The sequence below is a fragment of the Eleutherodactylus coqui genome, chromosome 2 (assembly GCF_035609145.1).
Source record: "Eleutherodactylus coqui strain aEleCoq1 chromosome 2, aEleCoq1.hap1, whole genome shotgun sequence".
NCBI lineage: Eukaryota > Metazoa > Chordata > Amphibia > Anura > Eleutherodactylidae > Eleutherodactylus > Eleutherodactylus coqui.
In genome coordinates this window covers 197545784-197573143 of record NC_089838.1, presented here as the reverse complement: position 1 = coordinate 197573143, position 27360 = coordinate 197545784, and the positions used below count along the sequence as shown (strand labels likewise).

General features: G+C 43.4%; 1 protein-coding gene across 1 annotated transcript in view; it reads right to left on the bottom strand.

Annotated features, from left to right (window-relative positions):
- Nucleotides 1–908: 908 nt before the first annotated feature.
- Nucleotides 909–27360, bottom strand: part of IRF5 (interferon regulatory factor 5) — a 27725-nt gene continuing 1273 nt past the window's right edge. Inside the window, exons 2-9 of the mRNA XM_066592183.1 lie at nt 13680–13930; nt 12683–12872; nt 12486–12526; nt 8970–9003; nt 8364–8648; nt 5349–5738; nt 3653–3771; nt 909–2467 (exon numbers count right to left, since the gene is read on the bottom strand). Coding sequence (XP_066448280.1) covers nt 2219–2467; nt 3653–3771; nt 5349–5738; nt 8364–8648; nt 8970–9003; nt 12486–12526; nt 12683–12872; nt 13680–13853 — 1482 coding nt within the window. The 5' untranslated portion in view covers nt 13854–13930 and the 3' untranslated portion in view covers nt 909–2218. The remainder of the gene's footprint in view (nt 2468–3652; nt 3772–5348; nt 5739–8363; nt 8649–8969; nt 9004–12485; nt 12527–12682; nt 12873–13679; nt 13931–27360) is intronic.

Genomic DNA, 27360 nt, shown 5'->3' with positions numbered 1-27360 from the left:
TAAATCCCATCCAGCCCTGTACCTTTTACATTGGATAAATTATATTTTTTAGAGAAACTAATTTTAAAGTAAATACATCTTATATTTTATCTAGTATTATGTGTATTTTACTCCATAGTACGTTTATCAGATAAATGGGTCTTGAAATACATACAGACCAACATTGTTACACAGGAATGAAATGTATATGATGGGTTAGGGATTTCTTTTGGACTTTTAATGCTGCCTTATTAGCAGTGACACCAATGAGCCCAAGATCCGATTTCTTGTCCATTAATAATAGATCCACTTGACTATGTTAAATTTGTCCTCCGCTGAGAGTGCTGGTGACGTCACCACGCTTGAAGTGAAGCACACGTTGCACTCCACCACCTAGGCACCTTATTCTAATGAAACGCATGCTGCGTAGCAGCGTGAACCTCCCCATTCACACCCACTGAGGAGGACGTCACGGCCTCTGGCACCAGCATCCGAGACTGCATGGAGAAACCACCAATTAGTGAGTATGTAACTCTCTTTATATTTATGTATATGTTTTGCATGGTATGTCACACTGATATATGCTTGAGAAATGCACATTATAATCTCAAAATGCATCACAATTTTTATTTTTAATAAATCATGGCTATTTGAGCCCACTATTCAACGGCCTGATCTCTTCTCGATCTACTGAGCACAGATTTTTTTTCTCTTTTCATACTTGTTTTTTGGGGGGGAAGTGGGATGCTCTCTGACTTTTGCATAGACACTAAAAGTTCTATCATTGCCCTGACTAAATATAATTTTTGGTCCTTTGAAAGTGGGGCTACATGTGAAGAACCCAGAATATGTTGGGTCTACCATACTGGTCTAGAAATACTGCAAACTATGTATTGACTGGGTGATAGAAATGAATCTCAAGAGCTTGCTTTTCAATTGTACAGTTTTATTTTTTGTGCACATACAGAAGACTCATAGTCCAGAACTTGACCGTACAAGTCTGCTTTAGGCTTCTTTAATTTTTAAACAAGCCTTTTTGTTAAAAAAAAGCTTCCCCTCCCCCTAAGAGAAGCCTATGGGAAAACGCCATGGACCCAAAATCAAAGTACAGTAAAAGTTAGAAAACACATTGCTGTAGGTCAGAAGTAATATATGAAATGGCCTACAAGTTAACATCTGGATGCAGCATTCTTTTTGCTGCAAAAATTTAGCTTTTTGCTCGTGACTGAGACACTAGCCTTCCACTGCTTTTCCGCCAACTCTTCATCCATAGATGCAGATTGGCACTTGGTCTACAGCCGCAGGAGACCTTCGCTCATTTAAAAGAAAAATACAACTTCTTTCCTCTTGTCCAACGTGTGACTGTTAAATCCAGATGCAGCCACTCTTCCATGCAGTCCGGGTTTCATGGTTATAAAGAGATGTGGGAATGTGTTTGTCCACACCCCATATGGATAGGAGCTGAGGAATGTTTAAATGCAAGTGATCTGAAAGAACATCGTTCATGGGGATACCAACGCTTGTGCTTCATATTCCAGCTCATCCCCATTCAAGTGTTTCGGATTCATGATGATTTACACCAAAAGTGGCCTAAATTGTAGCACAAATCTATACCTGTTCATAGCAGGCATAGATTTCCATTTCTGGTGCACAGACAGCCAAAGTCGTGTCAAACTTATGACAAGGCCTGCACCTCATATTTTTGTTTAAACCACCAGTCTTGGTCCGTTTCCCACCTTCTTCCTATTCACTAACTTGATATTTTTCTTTTAGATGTATTAGACGTCTTCAGCAGAAGATGAGAAGCTTGGAGTTAAGTAGTAGAACGGAAAGCATATCTTAATGTATTCTATTCCCTTCTATTTTCTAGACATTTATTTACAATTTGAGTGGAATTTATGACCAGATTACTTAAATACAGTATTTCACCGGTAGGGTGAACATGGATCATGGTTATATAAATGGATAAACATTGAGAATTGCTTAACCAGTCATGAGTCTTCCAGGTCCATCATTCCGTCTAATAAACGGAAGACCTTATTCCTGAGATTTCCTGCAGTGCCAGCACGTCTAGATTCTCTTTTACCATCAGGGTAATTCCATAACTTGAGCACACAAACCTCTCAGTGCTTTCTTCTTCCATGGTAGATGAAGCAAATTGTGGTTCAGTAACAGTGTTCTCCATGGTTAAGCCAATTATAACTTCACAAACCATATTCTTCTTGATCCAGCGCTCTTGTTACTGCATGCTTCCTGTATGCATAGGCCAGGGGCCAGAGTCTGCATGCACTCCGACACTAGCTCCTACAACTGCGGGGCCCAGAGCTTGGGCCTGCTGGTTTTGCCACAGCTGATGAAGTTCCTTAAATTGCTCCACCATCTTATCCTTTAGGTCTGGATGTGAGATCTGGAGTTTTATACTATCTGCAGACCAGGAAGATTCTCCTGTGAAGATTTCTGATAGTAAGCGGGCAGCTACAGGAATAACCTAAGAGGTCGAGAGTAAAAAGCAAAACAAGCAACATTAAAAAGGTGTTGACTCAGCAGAACAACCCATGTATATGCCCTGTTAGGTCTAAGGGCCCATTTACACGCAAAGATGATTGCTCAAAATTCGTTCAAAAGAGATTGAGCGATCATTTTGCAAAAGCTGCTAATAGGCACTAATGCCTATTAGCAGGTTATTATCTTTATTTCCATGTAAACTGGCCTCTGGAGCAGTATGTGGAGAACAGGTGGTCTGTTCTCTGCATACAGTTCCTTTGTTCTGCTGCAGGGCTGCAAGCTGAATACAATGTGATCAGCACTCCCTGTGGGGAACACATCATGCGGTCCCTGCTATCAGCTCTCCAGCTGAATGATGGATATTATGCTCACCTAAAAATCATTGTTCGGTTGAAAAGTAAAGCCCAATTTACATGGGACGAATGTTGGGCAAACGATGTCCGATACTCGTCCCCCGCACATACTCACTCCCATGCTATTACACAGGAGCGAGTATTGCTAGCCTTATGACAGAGCGGACAGCGGGGGGATGGTAGCTGGAGGAGATTTCTCTCCCTCGCTCCTCTCCATTAACTTAACACAGCGGCTGTTCAGTACTTACCGGCTGCTATTAACACTTAACGCTTATTGTTCAGGATCATCGCTCATCGTTTAGGCTGCATAACATCCTGAACTACGATCGCTCAGTGTAAACAGCAGCCGTTCAGTACTAAACGGCCGCTGTGTTATGTGAATGGAGAGGGGCAAGGGAGAGCGAGTAGAGAAATCACAGGAGCGAGTACATGCGGGGACGAGTGCCGGGCATAGTTTACCCAACATTCGTCCCGTGTAAATAGGGCCTGAAAGATGGTAGCATTTACACACGATTATCACTCAAACGATTGCTTTTGAGCGATAGTCGTTGTGTGTAAATGGGGCTTTACTGCTTTTGCAGAGGATCCCCATGAGCCGGCACTGAGTTGCTTTGCTATTATATATGTATTATATGGTCAGCCATTCATCTATATGGCTGGCAAGCAATAAATACTACTTTTTGCTGCAAAGGGGAAGGTTGAGCTGGCTGAATTTCTCATAAAAATCAGCCGATTGCTGTCTGACATGGGAGTATCCCTTTATTCTAATGAAGTGAAGAAATAGATTTTATTATGCCACCATGCATGGTCAGTACCTGTACAGTGATGAGCTTTTTTTCTTTGGGTTTTCGATCTGGCCATTCCTCCCCAAAGCAGAAAAATATCTCGTAAGGAGGCAGTACATTGGTCTGTTCTTTCTGGCATGCAATGAGCTCTGTGGACAGGAAGACGAAAACAGTCACTCATTACCTTTATTCTTCTACGTCCGCAAAAAGAAGGCTTCACTTCTGGAATTAAACGTTCTTGCACCTTGACTCTCACAAACAGATGTTACAATGGAGTGTTCCATATAATGCAGTTTACTAATATACAAAGAAACATTAACATCCGGCAGGGTATTCTTACTGTAGATTACTGGCCGCTCTGTTGTCAGGGGCCTCTCCAGCATGTCACATACCGCAGTATTGGCTCTAGCCAGCAGATGGCGCCATTATATAATGGCAGAAAGAGAGAGCCCCCTAGAAAACCCTGAATCCAAAATTGGATTGCAAAGGGTTAATGGTGCATTCACATGGACATGGCGCTGATTTTCTGTAGACTTTTGTGCAGATCTGCAGCAGATTTCACCCCTCAATCTGAATGCAATTGAAAAGGGTGAAATCTGCAGCAAATCGGTGGTGTACAAACACATCCTAAGGGTCCTTTTACATGGGACAACTGGCAGTCGCTTAAGCACCCGACAGTTGTCCCAATGCTTTATCGTTCCTGAGCTTTCACATAGGGGCTATGATTGCTCAGTGGATGGGGCCAGAGATTGCGTCCAGGCGTCCGACTCCATTCACAGTAAACAGGCAGTTCATAGATGAAGGACTGCCTGTTTACCTTGGCTGATTGTCATTTGATTTTTATGCCAGCAAATGATAAGTAAACAATCATTTGTAGTTCAGCTTCCCTCAATCCAGGGATAATAGATTCAGTAGAAAAGGGCACACCTTTGTTGTTCCAGCTTTAGCAGTAATCACTTCCTATAATTTGCCATCAGTCATCCTCACTGATGTCACAATCTGAACTAGGCCACCTAGAAAGTTATTTAAGACACTTCTGGGACATGGTTGAATTCTTGATGATTTTTCGCAAATATGGCTTCCATGAATCCCACTTCTGCACCATTTCTTCCTTAGGCTGTATTCACACCTACGGACCAACAGTTTGTGTGAATGTTGAACTCTGAAATGGGTCTGATCAGAGGTAAACCTCATAAATGGAGTTAACTGAGGCTAGAGGGGCATTTGGTGATGTTTTCGTGGTTTACTTCATGAGCCCAGTTGATTGATGTAGAGTTCTTTTACAAATGTTATGGTGACTATTTTACGCCTTTGGTTCTATATAGAGATATATTATATAGATGAGAGGTATGAGAAAGAACGAATATTTTTGTAAAGTTCAACGTATGTATTTGTGTATAAAGATGCATTCACGTTGTGTTTGCCGAAGATTTCTCAGCATACACCTCGCATATGTCATTGTATGACCACACACAACCTCCTTGGCGATGCCCTCCATTGATATGTAGTGTCAGGTCTCACTCAATGCAGTGCCTAGTGGAGGATCATTATTTGCTGCCACTTTGTATAGTGCCATCTATACGGTACCCGCTATCTATAATGCAAGATACTGATTTGCTGAGACCAGAGACAAGCTGTTTCTTATTGTGAGGCTCTTCAGCTTGTAACCCTAATTTGCAGTTTGCATTAATATACTTTCCAACTTCCGAACTGAAGCCGCTCTCACCATTTAAAAAGGCCTCTAGACTGAATACTTTGATTCTCTTCTCTCTTTCTATGGGGTTGGGTCCACCTAGGTTGTTTGCACATGGTCCAGACCAGAAGACCTTGCACTGGCACAAACGGATGGCATAGATATCTTGTCCTTGCAGAGTAAGGATAAGTCCTCGGTCCATAACATCCAAGAGATGGTTAGTGTAGAATTTCTGTTTCTCATTACTAATTTCTTCTGTTCCAGGAAATCGAACTTGTTCCAATGTAGTCGGACCAAACAATTCCACTTGCTCTGGTGTTGGCTCAAGGTTACTGTAAAAAAGGCGGCAACCATGAGGATTGCTGACAGTCAACGCTCCGGCTTGCTTCCCTCGATACAGGAACTTTATTTCCAAGTCAGTCACTGGAATGAGAAAGTAGGGTAAGAAGGGGGCTTCACTTAACATCCTCATGATCCACACTACTAAGAAGTTACAATGCAAAGTGCTGTTATTTCTTCATGATTCTCCTAATTGACTATTAATGCCCATGTGTCTACACCACACATGCGTGTGGCCTTCAGTAATGCCGGCTTCACGTGGGCGTGAAAATCGCGTTAGATTTGTGTGTTGCGAGACACACAAATATGAACCCCATTCTTTTGAATGGGGTCATACACATATTAGCTATGTTTTCATGCATGGCACCACGATGCTATGCGGGAACCAAATTGCAGCATGTTCTCACATCACAGCCCTATTGAAAGCAATGGGAGAACTCTGCGATCCTCTGCCGCGGCTGTGACAGCTGCATCGGAGGATCTCTTCATCCCCGAAGTGATGAGAGGCTGTTTTCACATTAAAACACCTCACAATTCCTGGGGCTTTCACATGGATGGCGAGGACAATATCGGTCTCACCAGTGTGAAGGAGCCCTAAGGGTGTCATACTACATCTCACCTGTAGGATGTGACAAGCTGCTTTTTTTATAGTTTGATGATGAGATCAACAGTCCAAATTTGTATACTCAATTTCAATAAATGCAAACTGTGCCTTCAATAGCCATCCAGCACAGTGTACGAGCTATGTGCTTCCGGCACACATCAGTTTGGTGCACTGAGAAGCCATCCCTCGTCAACAGCTGATCAATGTGGGTACCAGGTGAACCTGAGGATAGGTCATCAGTAGTTTAACCCTTTCCAATCCACTGTCTGACATCTGAAGACATTCTGATTGAAGGCTGCACAGCTCCGATGTTGGAAGACAACCAGCAGGGTATTCTTACTGTATATTACTGGCCGCTCTGTTGTCGGGGCCTCTCCAGCATGTCCAATACTGCAGTACTGGCTCTAGCCAGCAGATGGTGCCATTGTATAACAGAAAGAGAAAGCCCCATAGGAAACCCTGAATCCAAAATTGGATTGCAAAGGGTTAAAGCTTGAAAACCTCTTAATGACACGGCCTCTTTTGGTCCAAAGGACATGACAATTTTGGGGGTGATTTTCAACTCTTTTCAAAAGGCATTATTTCATTTTAACATTGACATGCCCACATGAGCGGTAGTTTTTATTGTAACCATTTTTTGGTTACATATAATGTATAACTTCTATTACATTTTTTTGGGAGCCCAGGGAGGAAAAAAAGAACACCAATTCTGCCATTTTTTTTTTCTACAGCATTAATCATGCAGCATAAATGACATATACATTTTTCTGCTGGTTGGTAGGATTACAACAATGCCAAAATTATATAATTTTTTTTGGTTTTTCCACTTGTGCATAAATAACCCCCGTTTTTTGTTTTTCTTTTTGCATTGCTGCATTCAAAGCCCCATGATTTTATTTTTCCATGGACGGAACTCTGTGAAGGCTTGTCTTTTGTGTGAAGAGCTGTAGTTTTTATTGGTACCATTTTGGGGTACATATGGCTTTTTTGATCACTTTTATTACCTTTTTTGAAGGCAAAACGCATTTTGGATCAGTCTTATTTTGTGTAGGATAAAAAGTGTGTTTAATTTATGGTATGGGTCGTTATAAATGTGACTATACTAAACGTGGGTTTTTACATTTTTTTTTTTTTTAAAACAGAGGCGAAAGTGCGCAAAAGGCTTTTTTCTTTACATTATAGATTTGTCTCTGTAGGGACTCGAATCTGCGATCCTATGATAATATATTGCTGTACTTATGTATTGAACTGTATTTTCGCTGTTCATAGCGATCATAGGCCATTATCAGGTGCCCGGTTGCTACGGCAATCCATCAGCCCTCTGCAATTACATACCACGATCAACGGTAATTGCGTGGAAGGGGTTAATAGCAGGGATCATCTCCTCACCGATCCCTGCAGTTGCAGCACGAGGGATCCTGTCAGCCACAGCCAGGTCCTGATGTAGATTGTGTGTGCTCAGCTTCTGAGCCTGTGCCATCCAAAGGACGTAAGTTTACGTCCATTTTTGGGAACTCCTTGCCAGCCACAATGTAAATTTATGTCTTGTGGCGGGAAAGGGTTAACATGGTGATCCTTTGATCGCCTGCACAAATACACTGTACTACTTTGCCCATTACACATGCGAATTTTGTTACAGATTTCCATGGCAGATTCACATGTGAAAGCAATCTTAGGCTTTCAACCATTTCTACCCAGAGGCCATCGTTAGGTTGCTAAAGCAAACAGAAGTCTATCAGCACCCTTCCATTTCACTGGAAAGGGGGGTGATAGACTTACAGAAGGAGCCCCATCAATCACTCCTTAGATGCTGTGATTGCTGTTGACTGTTGCATCTAAGGGGTTACAAGGATGGGATCACTGATGCAGTAGGAACCTAGCTGTATATTACAACCAAGCCCACTACGGATGGCACAGGTTCAACTTTTGTGCCAGCAGCATTAGTATGACCTACATTTATGTCATGGTAACAGGGTCATTCCCATACCAGGCCGTAAAGGTGAGGTGTTATCACAGGATTTTCTTTTCCATTTTTATTAAGATTTATTGCTGAAAATGGTTCAACAATCGTGTTACTTGTACCGTGGGTGCATATTTCTACTCACATGGCAGCATTTGGGGACTAATAAGCAACTCGGGAATGCCTTGTTCAACAGGGGCAGTCATCACCCCTTGTATAGGAAGTGCCGGTTCTTGAGCTGGCACCAAACTGCCTGCAGGAACTAGATCTGAAAGAGGAAGAACTGCTGGTTGTGGAGATAATTCCACACCGGGGAACCCGCCAGGAGATTCTATAGCAGTATCGGTTGCGTTCAAGTTAGGCTGTAAGAGGTTTCCACAGGAGGGGTAAGTGGGCTCGGGCTTCGGCCAGATGTAGGGCGGCAGCGGATCTGTAAAACAAAATGGCAACATGAGAACAAGCAGATTCTGCTTTTAAATGGCAGGAAAACAATGAAAAAATGCAATGGTAAGAATGACAAAGTTGAAGGAGTAGCGTTAGAAATCTGTAAATCAATCAAATCTTGTATTGTTTTCTAGGATAATGATATTTAGGAGGAAAACAGAGTAGGTCCCGTAGAGATGTGGTAGACTACACAGCTTTATAATTAGAAAAGCCGATATTCCAATGCCCTGCATATACGGGGGAGAAATATGGGAAAATACATTTACAAAAGTATCACTCAGTAATTTCTATGCATTTGTGGACTTACCACTAATATCCAGCATTGGGAATATGTGGTCAATCTGAAAATGTAGGAAGAATACACATTATTAATGTACACGGCTCAGACTATACATTTATTATGTATAGTGATAATGGCATACTTTGCAAAAGTTGAAAGTATTGCTAACTTTTTTAACAGGTTTACTGTATTAAAAAATGTGTAACAAATATCAGCTGTAACTTTAGTCACATTAATTCTGATACAACAATTGGATTATTATAGACCCAATATTCAGAAAAAATTCCTTGTGCAGAGTACAATAACATTTCTTTAATTTGACATGTATGTGCATCTGTCATGAGAGTCCGGCACCGAACTACAGGATGATGCGGGACCTCCCAGGCCAGAATTTTGTAGCGCCGATTCTCATTAGTTATGGATCCTTTCTTCATGACCAAACGCCCTGCACAATGCTGATCCTTCGTAAATGGATTCCATTCATGAGTAGATTTGACTACTGTAATAGTTCTATTAGAAGGTGGAAACTGATCCTGACACTCAGCTCTCACTGCATTGTAAGATCACCTTCGTTGCGGCCTGCCTCAGACAATGGCGCTGTACATGTAGACATTAGTTCTGTTTCGGCGGGGTGTAGAGAATTCATTCTTCACCACTTGCACTTCTGGATGTCTGTAGCTAGAGACGGATGCCATGGATAGAGCTCAGGTATCATGTTCTAGCTTACTTCCCTGTCATCACTTGTCTCTACTTCTAACTCAAGTTCAAGCTGTATTAGCAGGCAATGATTGAAGGATAGGAGTGAGGGATCAGCGCCGAGCATCTGTGAGATAGGGACATATAAAGGGTATATAAGCCCATGGCATACCATGGTAGACACTAACATATTGTACTGCTGTGTCTTCCTCTTTCCCCAGAAGGATGTAGCGGTTCTCTCCATCCTGCATGGAGCTGACGCCCAAGAAGAGATCAGTGTCCCTCACCGCTGAGTATTTGGGGTATTGCAGCAGAATATGGGCCTCATCCTCTACACCATCCTGGTTGCACTATTGGCACAGCATGCTTCCACTGAACGTGTAGTTCTGCCTGTGCCAACCAGATTTGATAGGCAGGTTGTGGGCGCTCAGTATATACCAGCTCAAGATATGCCGCTCTCTGGTGTTTGGTAGCATTTCCAGATGGGGCCAGTTTGTACTTCCTCTGTAGATCTTGGTATATTATCAGCGGCTGGCTGGCAAATTTTAGCTCTAGCCCATGAGCAGCAGCTCCTTCTATAACCTGTTTATCTTCTCCTTCCATAACATAAATTCAGCACCAAAAATAAGCTCAGGGCATAAATACAGCCACAGAACCAAGCTCATAACATAAATACAGCCACAGAACCATGCACACTACAGAGAACAATTGCAAAGTCGGGTAAACCGCTGGCATATAAGTTTCTAATGTGTGAAACTACAACTACGGCTGCTTGTCCACGGGCGTTATTGAATTGCGTTCCCTGCGGCGATAATCCGGCCGCGGGGAATGCAATGCACACTTTCCATAGTGTTGCTATGGCAAGAGCAGCCCCCCTGTCCACAAGCGGAGAATCATAGCAATTCTCCCTCCGCTTGTGGGCAGCAAATCGCAGCATGCTGCTAATTGCCATGATTCTCTGCGGTCAGCCTATCTGTCAGATAGGCTGATAGCGGAGATCTGTCTGCCGGCTCCCGCGGGATACCACAATACCCGTGGACAGGTAGCCTACCAGTGTGTCCTTAACTATAGTAAGGGTATGTTGGGAATTGTTCTTTTGCAAACAAAAATGTAGCAAGCCATCACTGGGCATACTGGTGCCTAAAGCCTTGATCAGACACAGGGAGAATAGACATTTATACTGAAGGGACTCATAGGTAACATCTTTTCTGAGCAGAGTCCTTCTTCTTCATCAGCCATGATGGCTTCTCTCAGTCACATCTTGTCTCTGCAGAGTTTAGAGTCCAGATGTCTTTTTCTTCTTGATTTTGCAGCTTATCTCTACACTCTGTCCTTGAAAATAAGTGTCACATCTAGTGCCCTATGAAAAAATAGGACCCACGCTATGCCCCCAGAACAACAAATGCCCCTAAACTGTTCTCTTAAAGGGAACTTGGCACCTACTTACAACACCATAAACTAAGTTATGGTGCTTTTTGTCAAGGTAACAGGGAGCCGGTTGATGCTTTTTTGTTTTTTTTATATACTCACCAGCTCACTCGTTCCTGCGGTGTCTGTCGTTGAAAGCCACGCATCGCATCTAAAGCTGATTTTTTTCCCCAGAAGGTCGTGTGCACGCTCTCCAATAGACTTGTAGGGTAGGTTCTGTGCTCCCCATGAAAGTAATTTTACCCCTATATGGTCCCCCACCAAATAATTGTGCACCTTTTGTGCCACCCCCCTGCCTCTCCCCCAGACACAAAGTAATTAAGTCCTGTCTGTGGCCCCATCACTAAGTTACTATGTCTACTATTTCAACATACCCATTGGGAACCCTAGGTACCTCCTCCCTTCCCCACAGCCACCGACCCTAAAACTCAAAGAATGGGTGTAACTTGCCTTTCTGTATGACATTACAGGATTGCAAGGTGGAGCAATTTTCTCCTGTTTAGGGCTGCTGGGGTGTTTCTTCTATTACAATTTGCCACTGTATCACTGACACAGTGCCTAAATGCTACACGCAAACCTCACCCCAATTTTCCGGCCCAGCGCTTCAGTGGGTCTATACTTCCTCCACTCCCATTTCCGTATCCTCACTGCACTCTGAAGCGCTGGGTGGAGAGCTGTGCAGCGCTCGGGCACTGTCTTAGTGATAGTGACAGCTCTAAACAGAGAAAGTTGTTCCACCCAGCGGCCCTAGGCTTTCTCTGGGGGACTAGTCTAGGGGGCATATCTGCCCCTGGTTTCTGGAATGTTCTTATTTATTCAGGCAGTTACTAATATACTTCTCTTGCCTCTTGTTGTTTTTGGCTTTTGTGAGGCGGAGCTAGTTACTGGGTTGGGGGTGCTGGTTATGGGTGTATTGTTCTGGGGTGTCTGGTTTGTTTGTGGCCCTTTTGATGTAGCAAGGCTTTGTGAGGGTAGGAGCTTGGACTGCTACTTTGTAGGTGGGCCCTCAATGATAGCACCCTCTTTTGGGTTGTAAGGGAATCTGCCTAGCTCTGCTCTATAAGCGCTGTTTGAGGTGCTCCGATGGACTTCAATGACAGCCAAGCTTGGCAAGAATTGGCCGTTGACCAGCTTTAATAGCTTCTTCCATCCCAGTTCTGCTTGACTGACAGGCCTTTCCTTACTTGAGTACAGGAAGAGACATATAAAGTTAGCTGATATGGCCAGGGTGAAGCTGGAGGGAAGTCACCCAGCAGACCTCTTTCCTTGACTCTACCACTTATTAGAACTATTTTTTTTCAAATACTTCAGTATTTTTGAGTAAAACCGTTTAACTGAATCAAGGTACCTGTCACTAATTCAGGCTGGGCAACAGTGTAATTTATGAATGTTATAGAACTTCTAAGTAAAGGATGTTACCTCTTCATCTTCATCACATCCATTGTCATCCACCAACGGCTCTGCAAAGTCAATATTATAGGAGTAGTTATAAAACAGTAAAGAGTATGGCCACACAAAAGAATTAAGCGCAGCAGGAGCAATGTAGTATAGTGTATAGGGTGGAACAACTCATTCATCTTACTGAGCTTCCAAACTCAGAATGATTTGACCCATACCTTCATTTTGTCCTGGGAGATCACACAACTGGTAGATCTTGAACGGCTGCATAGGAGTTTCTTTGGTGCCATCATACAGAAGTTTGAACTCTCTGCTTTTGTTCAAAGCACAGCGCAAATTTGCTTTCCATTTGGCAGGGTCAGGCTCATCTTTTCCCTCTTGATATTTCCCAGTTTCCATGGCCCAAGCCTTTAAGCAGTGAGAAACATCAAGAATGAAGATCATCAAGTAAGAAAGTCATAAACAACTTTCAGCAGTTCTACAACTTCCATATTTCCTTTGGGTAGGTTCACACAGAGGTTTTGTTTCTGCTGTGGCTTTCTGTCCCAGGGTTCTAAAAAGGGCATTTAGATGTAACCATAGGCTTTCAATAATCAGATGGAAACCAAAGACACAAGCTTGGTTTGTTTGACCAGATTTTAGTTCCTTTTTGGCATTTTTACCAGACAGAATGGCACAGTCAACTATTCTGTCTGGACAAAAATGCTGGAAACAAAAACTTGGTCAAAAGGTCAAAGTTGTCTCTAGACTAATAAAAGTGTATGGTTCTGCCCAGGGTTCCATTTGAATTCCTTTTTCTAGGATTCAGACAGAACCCTGGGACAGAAAACCACAGCAAACACTATATAAACTATCCCCACCGAAGATATGTGGCTGATAATGAGTTTTTGTTTATTTTTTGGATCCCAGTACACGTTGTCAATGTGCTATGAAAATGTTCTGCCCCATTTACATTTCCAAGAGATAAACTATAATTTGGTAATGTTCTATACATAAGACTGAAGGAGTCTCATGCCATACAAAATGTGGTAACATCCATTGTACTACCTCTAAGTTCTGTATGTTCCATGAAGGAGGAGAACTAATCTTCATGCTGTAACTAGACTGTAAAGGACAAAGCCAGTAATATAATATTGCTACACAAAATCTGTGAATGTTGCAGTTATATCTGGTTCTTCTAATGATAGCCATTTAATCTGCCAGCGCTGCACCCACCTTAAATATGGTGTTTTCATCATCTTGTGTTGGTATATGGCGAGTTGCATGACGCCAAGGGATACGGAACAGCTTGTGATCTTGATCTTCCCAATGTAACCCTGCGTATTTTCCACTATCTACCTGTGCCACCAACCATGGCTTAAGACGAATTCGTCGAGGATGCGTATTCATGTCTGCGTGCCACACAATGGGTTGTTATGATATCAGGACGCAAATGGTGTAGAATAGCCACATCATCATATTGTGCCCTGAAAAGTAGCAGAATACAGGCTCAAACTCCAGTCATTCATTTAGCCATTGAATCTGTTTTTAAAAAGTACCCTTTTTTTTTTTTTGTGATATACAGTAAATGAATCAAACTCTGCGCTAATTAGTTTCATACTATTTTTATAGAATTTACAACTTTATAGATGTGGGCTTCCTTTTTCACATTCATAGTTAAATGAGAATATTCTGGAGACCTGCAACCACCACTAGCTATCAGAAGTAAATCATCTTATCTGTAGGTTACTAGAACTGGGCAGAGAATAGTGATCATTGGGCAAATATTCCCTTCTAAGAAACCTGTACAATTAAGGCCACATACACAGGATGGTGGGATCAACAGACTAGTGTATATGGGGGTCTCCCAACTCTCCCCTGATGACAGTTGAACTCCAACCAGCCCAATCCTTTTGTTCTCAGAAAGGTAAGCCACTGTATGATTCTGGGAGTTTATAGTCCGTGCAAGCAATATACTAATGGATACTATGGGTGCATGGCAGTTGTGCCAGTGTGAACACCCGCAGAGGGGAACTAGGAAGGTTCTCTGCGGTTTCACATTTCTGATTTTGCTATCAACAGCGATCAAGGAAGAAAGGGCTATTTGGAAGCTTATGGCCAGGGTTGACAATTTTTAAGACTAGAGCTATATGCCTACTTTGGTAGCAGAACATCAAGTCTCAATGCCAACAGAAGTCTGCATTATTTGTGTGCCATTTTAGAGGTGCGATGTCACAACAGAACTGCAGTTATGTGCAACTTATATTGAAATATAGCTAGCAAATTTACATGTGTTTAATAATCAAGCAGGTTTGGATTTTTGCCATTTTTTGATACAGTTCAGCCACAGTGACACCAATTAGATGCGATGTTAAAAATATATACGCATGCAACAAATAGAGTTTTTAAATTAAAAAAGGCATGAAACAGAAAAATACTTGTCTATTCCCCAAATAGTGACAACCCATATAATCTGAAAGAAATTCTGGTGTTTTGACAAATATGAAAAAAAAAATGTAAAGGGTAGTTAATAGTTGAGCGAGGTTTTGCAAGGGTTACAAACATCCTATCATATGTGATTTTAATGGTATATGGGATGTTTATAACATTATGTATAAAGGTGTAATGATGACAGTGTAATATACTGGATGTGATGTAAGAGTGTGTCATAATGATGTGTAATCAGTTAGGTAAAGTCCCCTGGTGCAAGCATCGGGTCATGACTGACTCTGACTCCTAGGGTGATGTTTTCTTGGCAGACTGTTTTTGGGGGGTGGTTTGCCATGACCTCCCCAGTCATTTTTATCACCCAGTACTCATTTTAACAACCTTGGAAGGATGGAAGGCTACCTGAACCACACGGGGATTGAACTCGCAACCTTCAGGTCGTGAGTGAGAGCTTGGGACTGCATTTCTGCTGCCTTAATGCTCTTGCTCACACGGGGCTCATAATGGCGCAGATAGACACAGAGCAATGTAACACGGTAGCGAAACCACTCGATGAGGATGAGACGACCTGTGCATTTATGTGAACCTTTCAACCTCTAATTCAGTGGGTCGTATATTGGGCACCATTGGTACACTTTTAAACTATTCTGCAATTTGCTACTAATAAGTAAAAATGTGCCCATTGTTGGTTTCCACCTCGAATGCTGGTATTTTTCAATCACATATACCTTTTAAAAACCTTTTGTGAATGCAATCCTAAAGGCCCCCACTTGGTCACAATACATTGTTGTTAGAAGAGAACTAATACTGTAGTAATACAGCTTGATAGTTTCTACGCAAATTAACAGCCCTTCTAACATGATTCTGCAGTACAGAACAGCTCGAGGCCAGTGTAGAAGCTTCTTGCTGATAATAAATTTACTAGACACCATGTCGTATTCAAAACCTACACACCAGTAAAAAAAAAAGGGACTTTACCAACATATTTATAGAAATTCTATACTGACTGAAGGAAATGAAACTGCACATCCGTGATTTGAAGCCACAAGACCCAGTAGCTGTCATGTGCAAAACGGTGGAATTATTTGGTTAAGAAAAAAAAATGTAAAAAGAAAAGCCCTTCATCACGACAAATGTTACCGTACTGTACAGACACAATTAAGGCTGAGCAAATACGTTAGCCATTTACTGAACACTCCTTCTGGTCAGATGTGAGTGTGTCAGAGTAGGTTCCCCTCTTGGGCCTAAGCCCATCTGTCTTAAGCCTTTTAGTTAAAGTATATAGCCTGGATCCTGCGTTAGTTGAAACCTGGAGACTTAGACCCAACGAGCACCAAATCTGTAGGAGTAGGTCCCCATGTGAATAAAGGTCGCCTGAATGTGGATGATGGGCTCACATATTTTGATCAAAATGTGATAAACTTACATCTTATGGGGATAGTAAATATGGAATTTTATTCAGGTCTTAAATATGTAGGAATGTTGCCTGTGCGGTGTTCCTTGCATACAGTGGTTATGATCTACTGAAAGAAGATCAAGGAAGGGACTAGTGAACAAGGTCCTGGGTGTCCATGGCTCAATGATTGACATAGGTGACAAAGACTAGCCGGTCCAGTCCATAGAGCAATGAAAGAAGGTGGCCTGGTCTGATAAATCACACTTTTACATCATGTGGATGTGCATAATTTGCCTGGGAAGATATGGTACTGGAACGCACTATGGGAAGGAGACCAGCCAGAGGTGGCAGTGTAATGCTCTGGGCAATCTTGGGTCCTGGCATTCATGTTACTTTGACAAGTGCCATTGTTGCACACCAAGTACAGCCATCCATTGTAATGGTACTCTCTAACAGCATTAGCCTTTTCAGGAGGATAATGTGACCTGTCACATGTAAAGGTTGCTCAGGAATGTTTTGAGGAACATGACAAAGATCAAGGTGTTCACTAGGCCTCCACATTCCTCAAATCTCAGTCCAATTGAGCTCCTATGGGATGTGCTGGAAGAACAAGTTCACTCCATGGAGGCCCCACCCCACATAGGGCTTAAAGGATCTCTGCCAAGGTCTGTGTCACATACCACAGAGATCCGGTATAGTCCATGCCTCAGTGGGTCAGCACAAAGAGGACCTGAATAATATTGGGCAGGGGGTATTGAAGCTATGACTGATCAGTGTATGCATACACGATGAGGCATAGGATTAGGCATGTATACAGCAAATACCATGGCTCCTATTATTTCTCCCCATTCCTTGCAGATTGCAAGCTTGTGAGCAGAGCCTTCTCTCATTGTGGCACTGTACTTTACAGTAATTGTATGTCACTCTACCCTGTAATTTATTGTACAATGCTAGGGAAAATCTTGGTGCTTTCTAAATAAAAATTAACTCCTTAGGGCGCCTTCACACTGCTGATAAAATCTTATGATTTTTGTACAATGCGAGAGTGAGTGAAATCACATAATTATGAAACCAGTGATTTTCAATGGTTTCCTTCACATTTGAGATATTTTCACTCATGCAATGTTGTGAGAAGAAATAAAGAAAAAAAATCCCTGTCCTGGCCCCACCTTGTCACTAACTGGGACTTTCCATAAAAGACTGACCCTGCATTAGATCTAGTGCGTGATTATTGCGCTTCAAGCCGTGATCAAGCTCTGCCTGCCTGCTATTCAACTGCGATCTTCTGATACCAACCCCTGGCTTCCCTTCTGACTATGCAACCCCCCCGCCTCCTCCATCTGTACTGCGAACTAAGACCTCATGTTTCTGACTTCTGGCTTCCCTTCTGACTACACTACCCACCTCCTCTATCTGTACTGCAAACTGAGACTCCCCGTTGCTGACTCCTGACTCTTCCCCGACTTCTCTGCAGACCTGTGGCTATTACACCTGAGGCTCCAACCTAGTGCCTGAAACCGCTGCACTATGCCACAGGCATGGCTTCATAGGCAATCTGTACTGGCAGCCTTAGGAGCCTTCAGAAGGCCCGTGGGTGCCATGGCAGCTGAATAGCGGCATTTAAGGGGCTAATGGCAGTGATCAGCGCGAGTGCCTAGTGTGAGTGGGTATCAGCTACCAAAGACAGCTGACACCCATATTGTTTGGAGCAGGATTGAGCCCGATCACACTCCATACAAACCATGAACCTCCATGACGTAACTGCAGGTAGAGTATTGCTGTTTATCTGAAACTGACTCTGTAAAGGCTTATGCACAAGATTGTACAGTATCGCAACTCCGTTTCATACAGAACACTAATAAGGCATCCATAAAGTTGCATGAGCCCTCTACTGTACCTCTGTATACCTCTTATTTCATTTGTATGCATACAGAAGGGTTTTTTTTTTCCAACCTCTAACCCAAAAAAATAAAATTGAGGGGATGGTGCATTGAATTCTGTAGATCTAGAAAGGAAGAAGAATTACTTCCACATGAGAATATCTCCATACGTGTGGAGTCTGTCGGGGCCTGTACTGCAAAGCACCAAGGCAATATGGCTCTGTAACATAGAAGCCAGACGGACGGCCTTAAGTGTCATACATACTAAATGTGATCAAAACTGGCAAATTCAGCCAAAAAGATCATCCATCAGGGAACATATAATGATAGTATTAGCTGACCAATGACAGAATGAAAGACGTTAGTTGTGTTTAAAATGTTCATCCAATGGCCTCTAGTACTGGATACGGGGCAATTGGTAATTGAACCATCCATTGCTTTATGAAAAATTTTCCACAGCGAAAGATTGTTTGTCCTTCGCCTGTAGCCACTTGTACGTCTGGCCAGTTTTAATAGCCAATATGGACTAAAGTGTGTATGACTACATCAGTGTAATAATCATCCACTAGAAGGTCATTCATTAAATTGCTGTTCAATTATCAACCTATCTAATGCAGTGGTGGGCAAAATTAGCAAAGTGGAGATCTACTGCTGTAAGTTTAGAGGGTCTTGAGATCTAACTGGTACTGACTTGCTACAGGACCATGGGGGCAATGGTGTAAAAGTTATACACTCTAACAAAAAAAAAAAAAAAAATCAGCCCTTGAAGTTGTAGTTTTGCTTCAAAAACTTGGCATGCAGTTACATCTCAGGCAGATATGTAACTGATAGTTGTGGTGCGATTAGGTGACCGGTCTTACCACCTGAGGCCATAAAAGTATTTTCCCCCTTGAAACCTCAGACTCCTTGTGTGTAGTGGACCTTTGTTTCCACTTGTGTAGAGCTTGTTGGCCGTCAGATGCCTCTACAATGCAGAGAAGACATTTAAAGCAGTTACCAGAGTTAGAGAGGGGGCGCATTATTGGAACGTGAGAAGCTGGATGGACGTTTCAATGAATTACCGCCTCCTGGGCCGTTCTGGCCAGACTGTTAGGAGGTGTTGGGACCAGTGGACGGGTGAGGTCATGCACACAAGGAAACCAGGCCCAGGGTGCCCTCGTCATACCACCAGTAGAGGGGCCCGTCTAATCGTCAGACGAGCAGCTCCAACAGTTTTGTTGTTCACCATCCAGAGCCAGGTGGCACCATCATTACACCCCTGTGTCTGTCAGAAGCATTTCCAGGCACTTGGCTGAAGGACATTTAGTGTCCTGGTCCCTATTACATCTACTGACTTTGACACCCACCCACCGTTGCCTCCATTTGCAGTTGTGTTGTGAAAAAGGAAACTGGACTGCTATGGAGTAGAACCGGATTGTCTTCAGTGATGAATCCAGGTTTAGTTTAGGGACCCAGGGGTGAGCTCATCAATTCTGCCTTTGCTGCGGAGCGGAACACTGCCGTAATGCCAGTTGGTCACCCCTAGTAGTGGTAAGAGGGACAATGACAGCTCAGAGATATGTTCAGGACATCCTGCAGCCACAAGTGTTACTCTCATGGCAGCTTCCAAGAGGCATTTCCCAGCAGGATAATGATCGGCCGCACACACAAGGGTGTCACTGGAATGTCTGCAAAATATTGTCACACTTCCATTGCTACCCGGTCACCAGATTTATCACCAATAGAACATGCATGGGGCTGTCTGGGACACCAACTTTGACAGCCTACAAGTTTGCATGATCTAGAGGCTCAGTTACAGCAAATGTGGAGCGATATGCCACAGGATATCAAACAGAACCTGTATGCCTCCATGTCTGGCCGTATTACATCTTGTACCCAAGCTAGAGGCAGACCAACAGGGTATTAGAGCCTCCATGCCCATCTGTATTACATCTTGCATCCAAGCGAGAGGCGGTACAACAGGGTACTAGAGCCTCTATGCCGGCCCGTATCACATCTTGTATCCAAGCTAAAGGGGGCCCAACTGTACTAGAACCTCCATCCCCGCCTGTATCACATCTTGCATCCAAGCTAGAGGCGGCCCAACCGGGCACTAGAGCCTCCATGCCCATCTGTATTACATCTTGTATCCAAGCTAGAGGCGGACCAACAGGGTACTAGAGCCTCCATGCCCATCTGTATCACATCTTGTATCCAAGCTAGAGGCAGCTCAAGAGGGTACTAAAGCATCCATGCCCACCCGTATCACATCTTGTATCCAAGCTAGAGGTGGTACATCAGGGTACTAGAGCCTCCATGCCCACCTGTATCACATCTTGTATCCAAGCTAGAGGCAGTACAACAGGGTATTAGAGCCTCCATGCAAGTTTGCAAGGCTTGATTTTATTTATTTTTTTTACAAGGAGTGTTTATAATTTCCACGTGTTGCAATACTTTTTGTATCTTTATGTTGCTGAAAAACCTTTCTAATATAAATAATAGAGATGAGCGAGCGTACTCGGATAAGCACTACTCGCTCGAGTAATTGGCTTTATCCGAGTATCGCTGTGCTCGGGTCTAAAGATTCGGGTGCCGGCACGGAGCGGGGAGCTGCAGGGGAGAGCGGGGAGGAACGGAGGTAAGATCTTTCTCTCCTTCTCTCCCGCCCGCTCTCCCCTGCTCCCCGCTGCGACTCACCTGTCAGCCGCAGCGGCACCCGAATCTTTAGACCCGAGCACAGCGATACTCGGATAAAGCACATTACTCGAGCGAGTAGTGCTTATCCGAGTACGCTCGCTCATCTCTAATAAATAACTGTTATTCTAGCCAAAAACAACAGCATACCCTAAACATCTGCTGGGAGGTGCCTGAGCAAGGTACAAGAACATGTGGGAAGTTGTAGAGCACCCCTGTGTGACACGAAGCTCCAATCAATTCTACTGACTCAGAACACAGAAGAGATAGGAAACTGTGTGTGATATGTTTCTCCACCTCTCACCAGAAACCCTGGATAATAGGCCTGAGGAGGCTGTCTTGAGCTCCCACTTTATAACGGACCATGATGTCCTCCAAGAGCCTTCAGCCCATCTAAGCTGCTCCCCCATGCTTGTGTTGCCTTTTCTCGCTCTTCAGTCCAAGAATGGCCTTCTACATGCCCTCGCAAGAACTGGTGCTGTATTTAGCCATCTGCTGCCTGCCACCTTCCCATGGCATTGCCAGCTCGCTCACCATTAGCTCCAGGCTACGCATGCTGAGGTCCAGGAGGATCTGTGAGATGCTAATGCTACAGTGGTGGAACCCGGCCTGAGTTTGAACAATATTGCAGAATCAACTTCATTCTCCAAGACTGACTGCACTTTTTCTCACAATCTAATCGGTACCTCTGGGCAATTGACCACTTGCTGGCCCCTGATCCTATGTGTAGGAGCACTTTTAAACTTCACAATAGTATCTGTATGTTATTCTGTTCCATAATTTTTACAGAAAAAGATAGACCTTTCTGTTGATACCGACATTAATTGCAATAGATTTGATTTCAGCCTCACGTGCCATTAATTCCCTGAGTCTTCTACTGTTTTGGGCAGGTAGAGTACAAATCCCCCCCCCCCCCCCCCCCCATTGCTGCGAAAAGAAAAAAAAAAGAAAAACTGCTTCTATCTTGATCTGTTAAAAACAAATGAGTCATAGAAAAAAAATGGAATACTTGATGCAGATATGAACAGAAGCTTTCCTAAGTTTATGACTTCCTGCTCCGTCCTATTCTTCAATACATAATTATTGCCAGGCTTCATGAACGCCAAGTATAGAGCACGGGCATTCATTAGAAAACATCTAAAGAGAATTTATGTCCATGTTTACATACATATGTATATCACTTGTCTGCTGTGTATTTATGCTGTATAAACGATGAGCTTAACTATGACAGTGCAGTGTAAATAGCATCCGTTTAGTATTGAACGGCCATTATGTTAAAGCAATGGGGAGGAGTGGGGGGGGGGGGGGGGCGAGGAGAGAAAGCTCCTGCTGCCCCGCTGTGAGCCAGCAATACTAGCTCCTGTGCAGCAGCACGGGCGCTGGTACGTGTGGGGATGAGCTTCGGGCATTGTTAGCCCAACATTTGTCCCATCTAAATGGGCCTTAAGATAACAAAAGGATACCTGAATGTATTATGTAAAAATGGCAATGCATATTTTATGTCAGAAGACTACTTCTACAATCGGTAGGCTCAGTGTAAATTGTGGCACTGCTTCAAAACAAAACTGATGACAGTATATAGAACACTGATCCCCCTCCTCTCCAGGGCAATAAATGTTATCAGATCTAAGGCTCTGTACAGACTGCACCTTTACCTCTCCTGGATAGAGCCATAGGCTGTAATACAGAGACTACTTTATGGTCTCCAATTTATAAGGTTTTCACCTCTCTGTTTTCTTTAGATGGAGAGAAAAGCGTAGTCCCATCTCCAAGAACAGAGTACATTACCTGTCCTTTTCTGGCCCGTGAAAATAGACAAGTTTGCTTCTATTTCGCATTTCTGTGCCTATTGAATGCACATTTGTACACATCCCATAGACCTCCATGGGGCCCTTCGTGTGCAGCAAAATAGCGCAGGTCCTATTTCTTTCCGCAAGCATGAAAGGTGTGCACAGAATACAGAGATGAGAATGAGCCCTTTGAAAGCAGTGGGTACTATTCTCTGTGTATTGCGTGGGACTATTTTCCGCATGCAAATACGGTTGTTGGAAGGAGCCCTAAAATAGGTTCCCTCTTGTGATGGGGTAAAAAAAAAAAAATCAATCAATAGCCCAATAAGGGCTTGTTCACACCAGCATTCATGCTTTCCGCCTCTGATTTCACAGTTTGTATTTGTTTTTTTTAATAAAAAGGGAAAGCTTTCAGTTTGCTGAAAATTAGTTTTCCATCTACTACATGGAAGAAATAGCGCTGCAGACTGTGCTATTTGCTACTTTAAAAAAAACAGAAACCAGACGGAAGCAAACTGACCTCATTTAAATCAATGGGGAAAAAACAGAACCATTTAATTCTTTGTCTCCTCTAAAAACAGAACAGAGACTGAAACAGTGAAAGCTGCTGTGAGGGAGCCCTGACAAGGATTGTTTTATTAAAACACAAGTTAAAATAACCTCATTAGTAGCAGCGCTGCATGGTATACACAGATAACCAAACTCCCCGCAGGAGCCGTGAGCCCGGCATCAGCAGACTGCAAGATCAAAGCAACCGTGTAGCAACCTAGCCGGAACTTTTGCCACAAAGTATTGGATTTTCCCAACTGTTCCCATTTAAACATAAAACTTTCTGCAACTTAGTAGATGCAGTATTGTCCCACAATCGCATGGAGTAGTATTCTACCATACCCTGATATGTGGGGACTTCCACCAGAGCAATATTCCCAAGGTCCCCAAGAACAAGCATAGAGGATGTCCATCTACACAAAGGACTATTCCCATCCTGTGCAACAACCTCTAGAGAAGATCAAAAGCTGGCACTAAGAATAAAACAGGAGATCAGGGATGAGCGCTTCCACCACTTCTACCCTCTTGGGTTCTATTAGGGTTGTGATCACATATCATGGACATTTTCCACTAGACATGACTTTGTTGCAGATTTTCACAGAGGATTCCACATATTACAGTGCAATGAAATCCGCTATTAAAGGGGTTGTCCCGCGCCGAAACGGGTTTTGGTTTTTTTTCAATAGCCCCCCCCGTTCGGCGCAAGACAAACCCGATGCAGGGGTTTAAAAAAAAAAAAAACGGGTAGTACTTACCCGAATCCCCGCGCTCCGGTGACTTCTTACTTACCTTGCGAAGATGGCCGCCGGGATCTTCACCCTCGGTGGACCGCAGGGCTTCTGTGCGGTCCATTGCCGATTCCAGCCTCCTGATTGGCTGGAATCGGCACACGTGACGGGGCGGAGCTACGAGGACCAGCTCTCCAGCACGAGCAGCCCCATTCAACACGGAGAAGACCGGACTGCGCAAGTGCGTCTAATCGGGCGATTAGACGCTGAAAATTAGACAGCACCATGGAGACGGGGACGCTAGCAACGGAACAGGTAAGTGAATAACTTCTGTATGGCTCATATTTAATGCACGATGTATATTACAAAGTGCATTAATATGGCCATACAGAAGTGTATACCCCAACTTTGTTTCGCGGGACAACCCCTTTAATATCTGTTACATTTCTGCAACAGACAGAGCGTGCAGCGGATTTGAAAATCAGCAATATGACTATTTTCCACTGTGGATATATTCGGCTGTGAGTAAATTGGGTATACTAAACCCCATCACTTACATTCTACTGTACCCTGTTGAGCAATTTTGGCTCTTATTCCAAAGCTGACGTTCTACAACTATTCCACTGTGTGAGACTAAGGGCCAATTCCCAGGCACGGATTTCTGGCGCGTTTCACACAGCGAAATTACGTGGCGTTATCCCGCAGCTATTAGGTTCTATTGGACCTAATCGCTTTCTGACGTTCGATGTTCACGCTGCGGAATTCTGCCGCAGAATTCCGCAGCGTGAAAGAAATCACGGCATGTTCTAATTGTCACAGAAAAACGCACATCCGGCTTCCATTGTAGTCAGTGGAAGCCGTCTGTGAGCACAGTAGAAGTATCGCGTGATTACAAGTCCCCACCCACCACTGGCGTGTCATGCGTGTCAGATCTGGAGAGGTGAGTATGGGGTCTTTTGGTGGGCGCCGTGTCGGACTCCACTGCGATATTCTGCTGACTGAGTTGGCCATGGCCATGGGCAGGAGGTCTAAATGTAGTCTTCTATCGCACACGTCTTTATATCTGCACAGAGAATACATCAGCAAGTCTGAATCACTGCAATCTGCATATATATACACTGAACGATCACTCCATTAGGAACACCTACTCAATAGCGGCTCGGGCCACCCTTTTGGGCGATCACTGCTTTTAGACATCGGGGAACAGATTTCACAAAGTGGTGAACATCCTGCATACTGAACTCAACCTCACTGCAGCAGCTCTGTCCGTTGGGGCACATTTTGAGGATAGGTAGAAACAGATCTCACAGCCCCTTTCCAGAATACCCCAAACATGGTCAATGGGCTTACAGTGTGGTGTGTTTTTGGGGACATGGCAGTTTGGAGAATTCACCGTCGTGTTCCTCCAACCACTCCCTAGTGATGTAAGCTCGATGATCTGAAGCGTTGTTCTGGTGAAAGATGGCACTGTGGTTGGGGGAAGACTTCCTGAAGATATGGGTACAGACTGTCAGCTAACAGTGTTCACCATGCAAGGCTTGTGGTATGATGAGCAACAGTCATCGGCCATGCCAGGGGAACACCTCCAAGACCAGCAGTTGCGCATACTCAACTGCTGCTGTACACAACGCCTTTTCACTGTGCTGTAAGGTTGGGACATCGAAGACCGATATATCGAAATATTGATATATCGTTAATGCTTTGGCGATACTTTTCATCAATAATGTTATGTCTGATATATTGGTAACATCGATAGTTTAAGGCGATATAATATCGATTTTGGTAAAGAAGAAACGTGTCTCGTGGTCCGGTGACCAGATGTTCTTTCTTTACATTCTGCCCTTTCCTTTGTGTTGTACAGGATGTAGTTTTGCTCGAGGCACTAATGAACTTATAAACGAGTTCTAGAAACTTTTGGAAAGTGTGAGGTCACTCTTTGTCACCAATAAGGTTTGCTCCAGGCAAAACGACTCTCAGAAACAGTGGGGTCTTAGGCCCCTGTTCCACATGCGTTTGTTCATCGCAGGCTCTGAACTCTTGCGTCTAACATTGCTGTGGGCAATGCTTTCTAAATGAAAAGATTTCCACATGCAGATGGAGGGCTGCGCTGAACGCACGCAGATGGCGTCCAGAAAAAGACGCAACATGTCGTGCGTTTAGCATCTAACGCGAACGCAGTGCCCATAGAAAAGATAGGAGACCCATCTAATGCAATTACAATTGCATTCAGGGCACTGCGTTCGCGTTACCAGGCCCTGCATTGTTTACAAGTTGCCATGGAGACCGTTGGTCCCTCAGTGGCAGTTTGAAAAAATGCAGGGCCCGCAGCCCCACAAACACACAGAGATCATGCTCACATCCCGTCAGAACTTTCTTTGTACTTAAAAATGCCCCCCCCCCCCCAGGTCATTTAGGAGACAATCCTTTTAAAATATAGAGGGAAATATGCCAACCCTACTCCAATTTGTACCAGCTTGGGAGAAAATATCTTTCTGTAGTCGCTACTTTGATTACTGCAGAAAGAATGTTTTCAAAAGCTGGTGAAATTCTGCTGCTGGAAGGAGCATTGTGAGGGGAGAGCATGCGGGCAAATCAATACTTCTTGTCCCATTGGATAACAATTATTGGGGCCAATGATAAAAAAAACTTCTGTTCACATACCTCATTGTAATTCTAGGTTTCATCTGTCACTTTAATCTATTTCCATGATGTTACTAATAGTTAGACGTTAATAATGAATTCAACAGTTTAAAGTTTTAAAACAAAACTATATATTTTTTGTTGATTTGTTGCCTTATTAACCCCGGACCTGTTTTATTTTTATACAGCATTTAAAAAAGTCGATATATCGAAATATCGATAGTTTTCCACCGATATTTTACAATAATCGAGTCTGTTCAGCGATAGTCGATACTATCCATATTTTTGTGTCGATGTCCCACCCCTACCATGCTGCCCTGTCCTGTGGATAGTTCATGTTAGGGTGAATTGGCACCTGAGTTAGGGCAAATTTAGGGCTTCCATCTCTCTGCTCCATTTTTGGAGGCGAGAAACAAAAAAAAAACAAAAAAACATCCGTTCTGATATCTATACAGCTTTACAGCTTTCTGTTTTTTTGGACAGAAAAGTAACGCTGCAGACTGCACTATTTTTCCATCCAAAGAAATGAAAACCTGAAAGAACGGAAGCAAACAAAAACCTTCCCCTTTGCTTTCTGTTGTTTTTTTTAACCCCATTGAAATCCATAGAGAAAGAAACTGATTTTTTTTTTTCAGTTTTATTTCCATTTTTCTCATCCAAAATGGGATCAGGTAGATGGAAGCCCTGAACTGACCCAAATGCAGGATGAAAAGCCCTTCTATCATTGTATAAGGAACAGTCAGGGTTCCCATTCTTCACCATGTAAGAAGACAGCTGAGAACTGCCCAGTGTGAAGCGGCTTCCTCACATGGG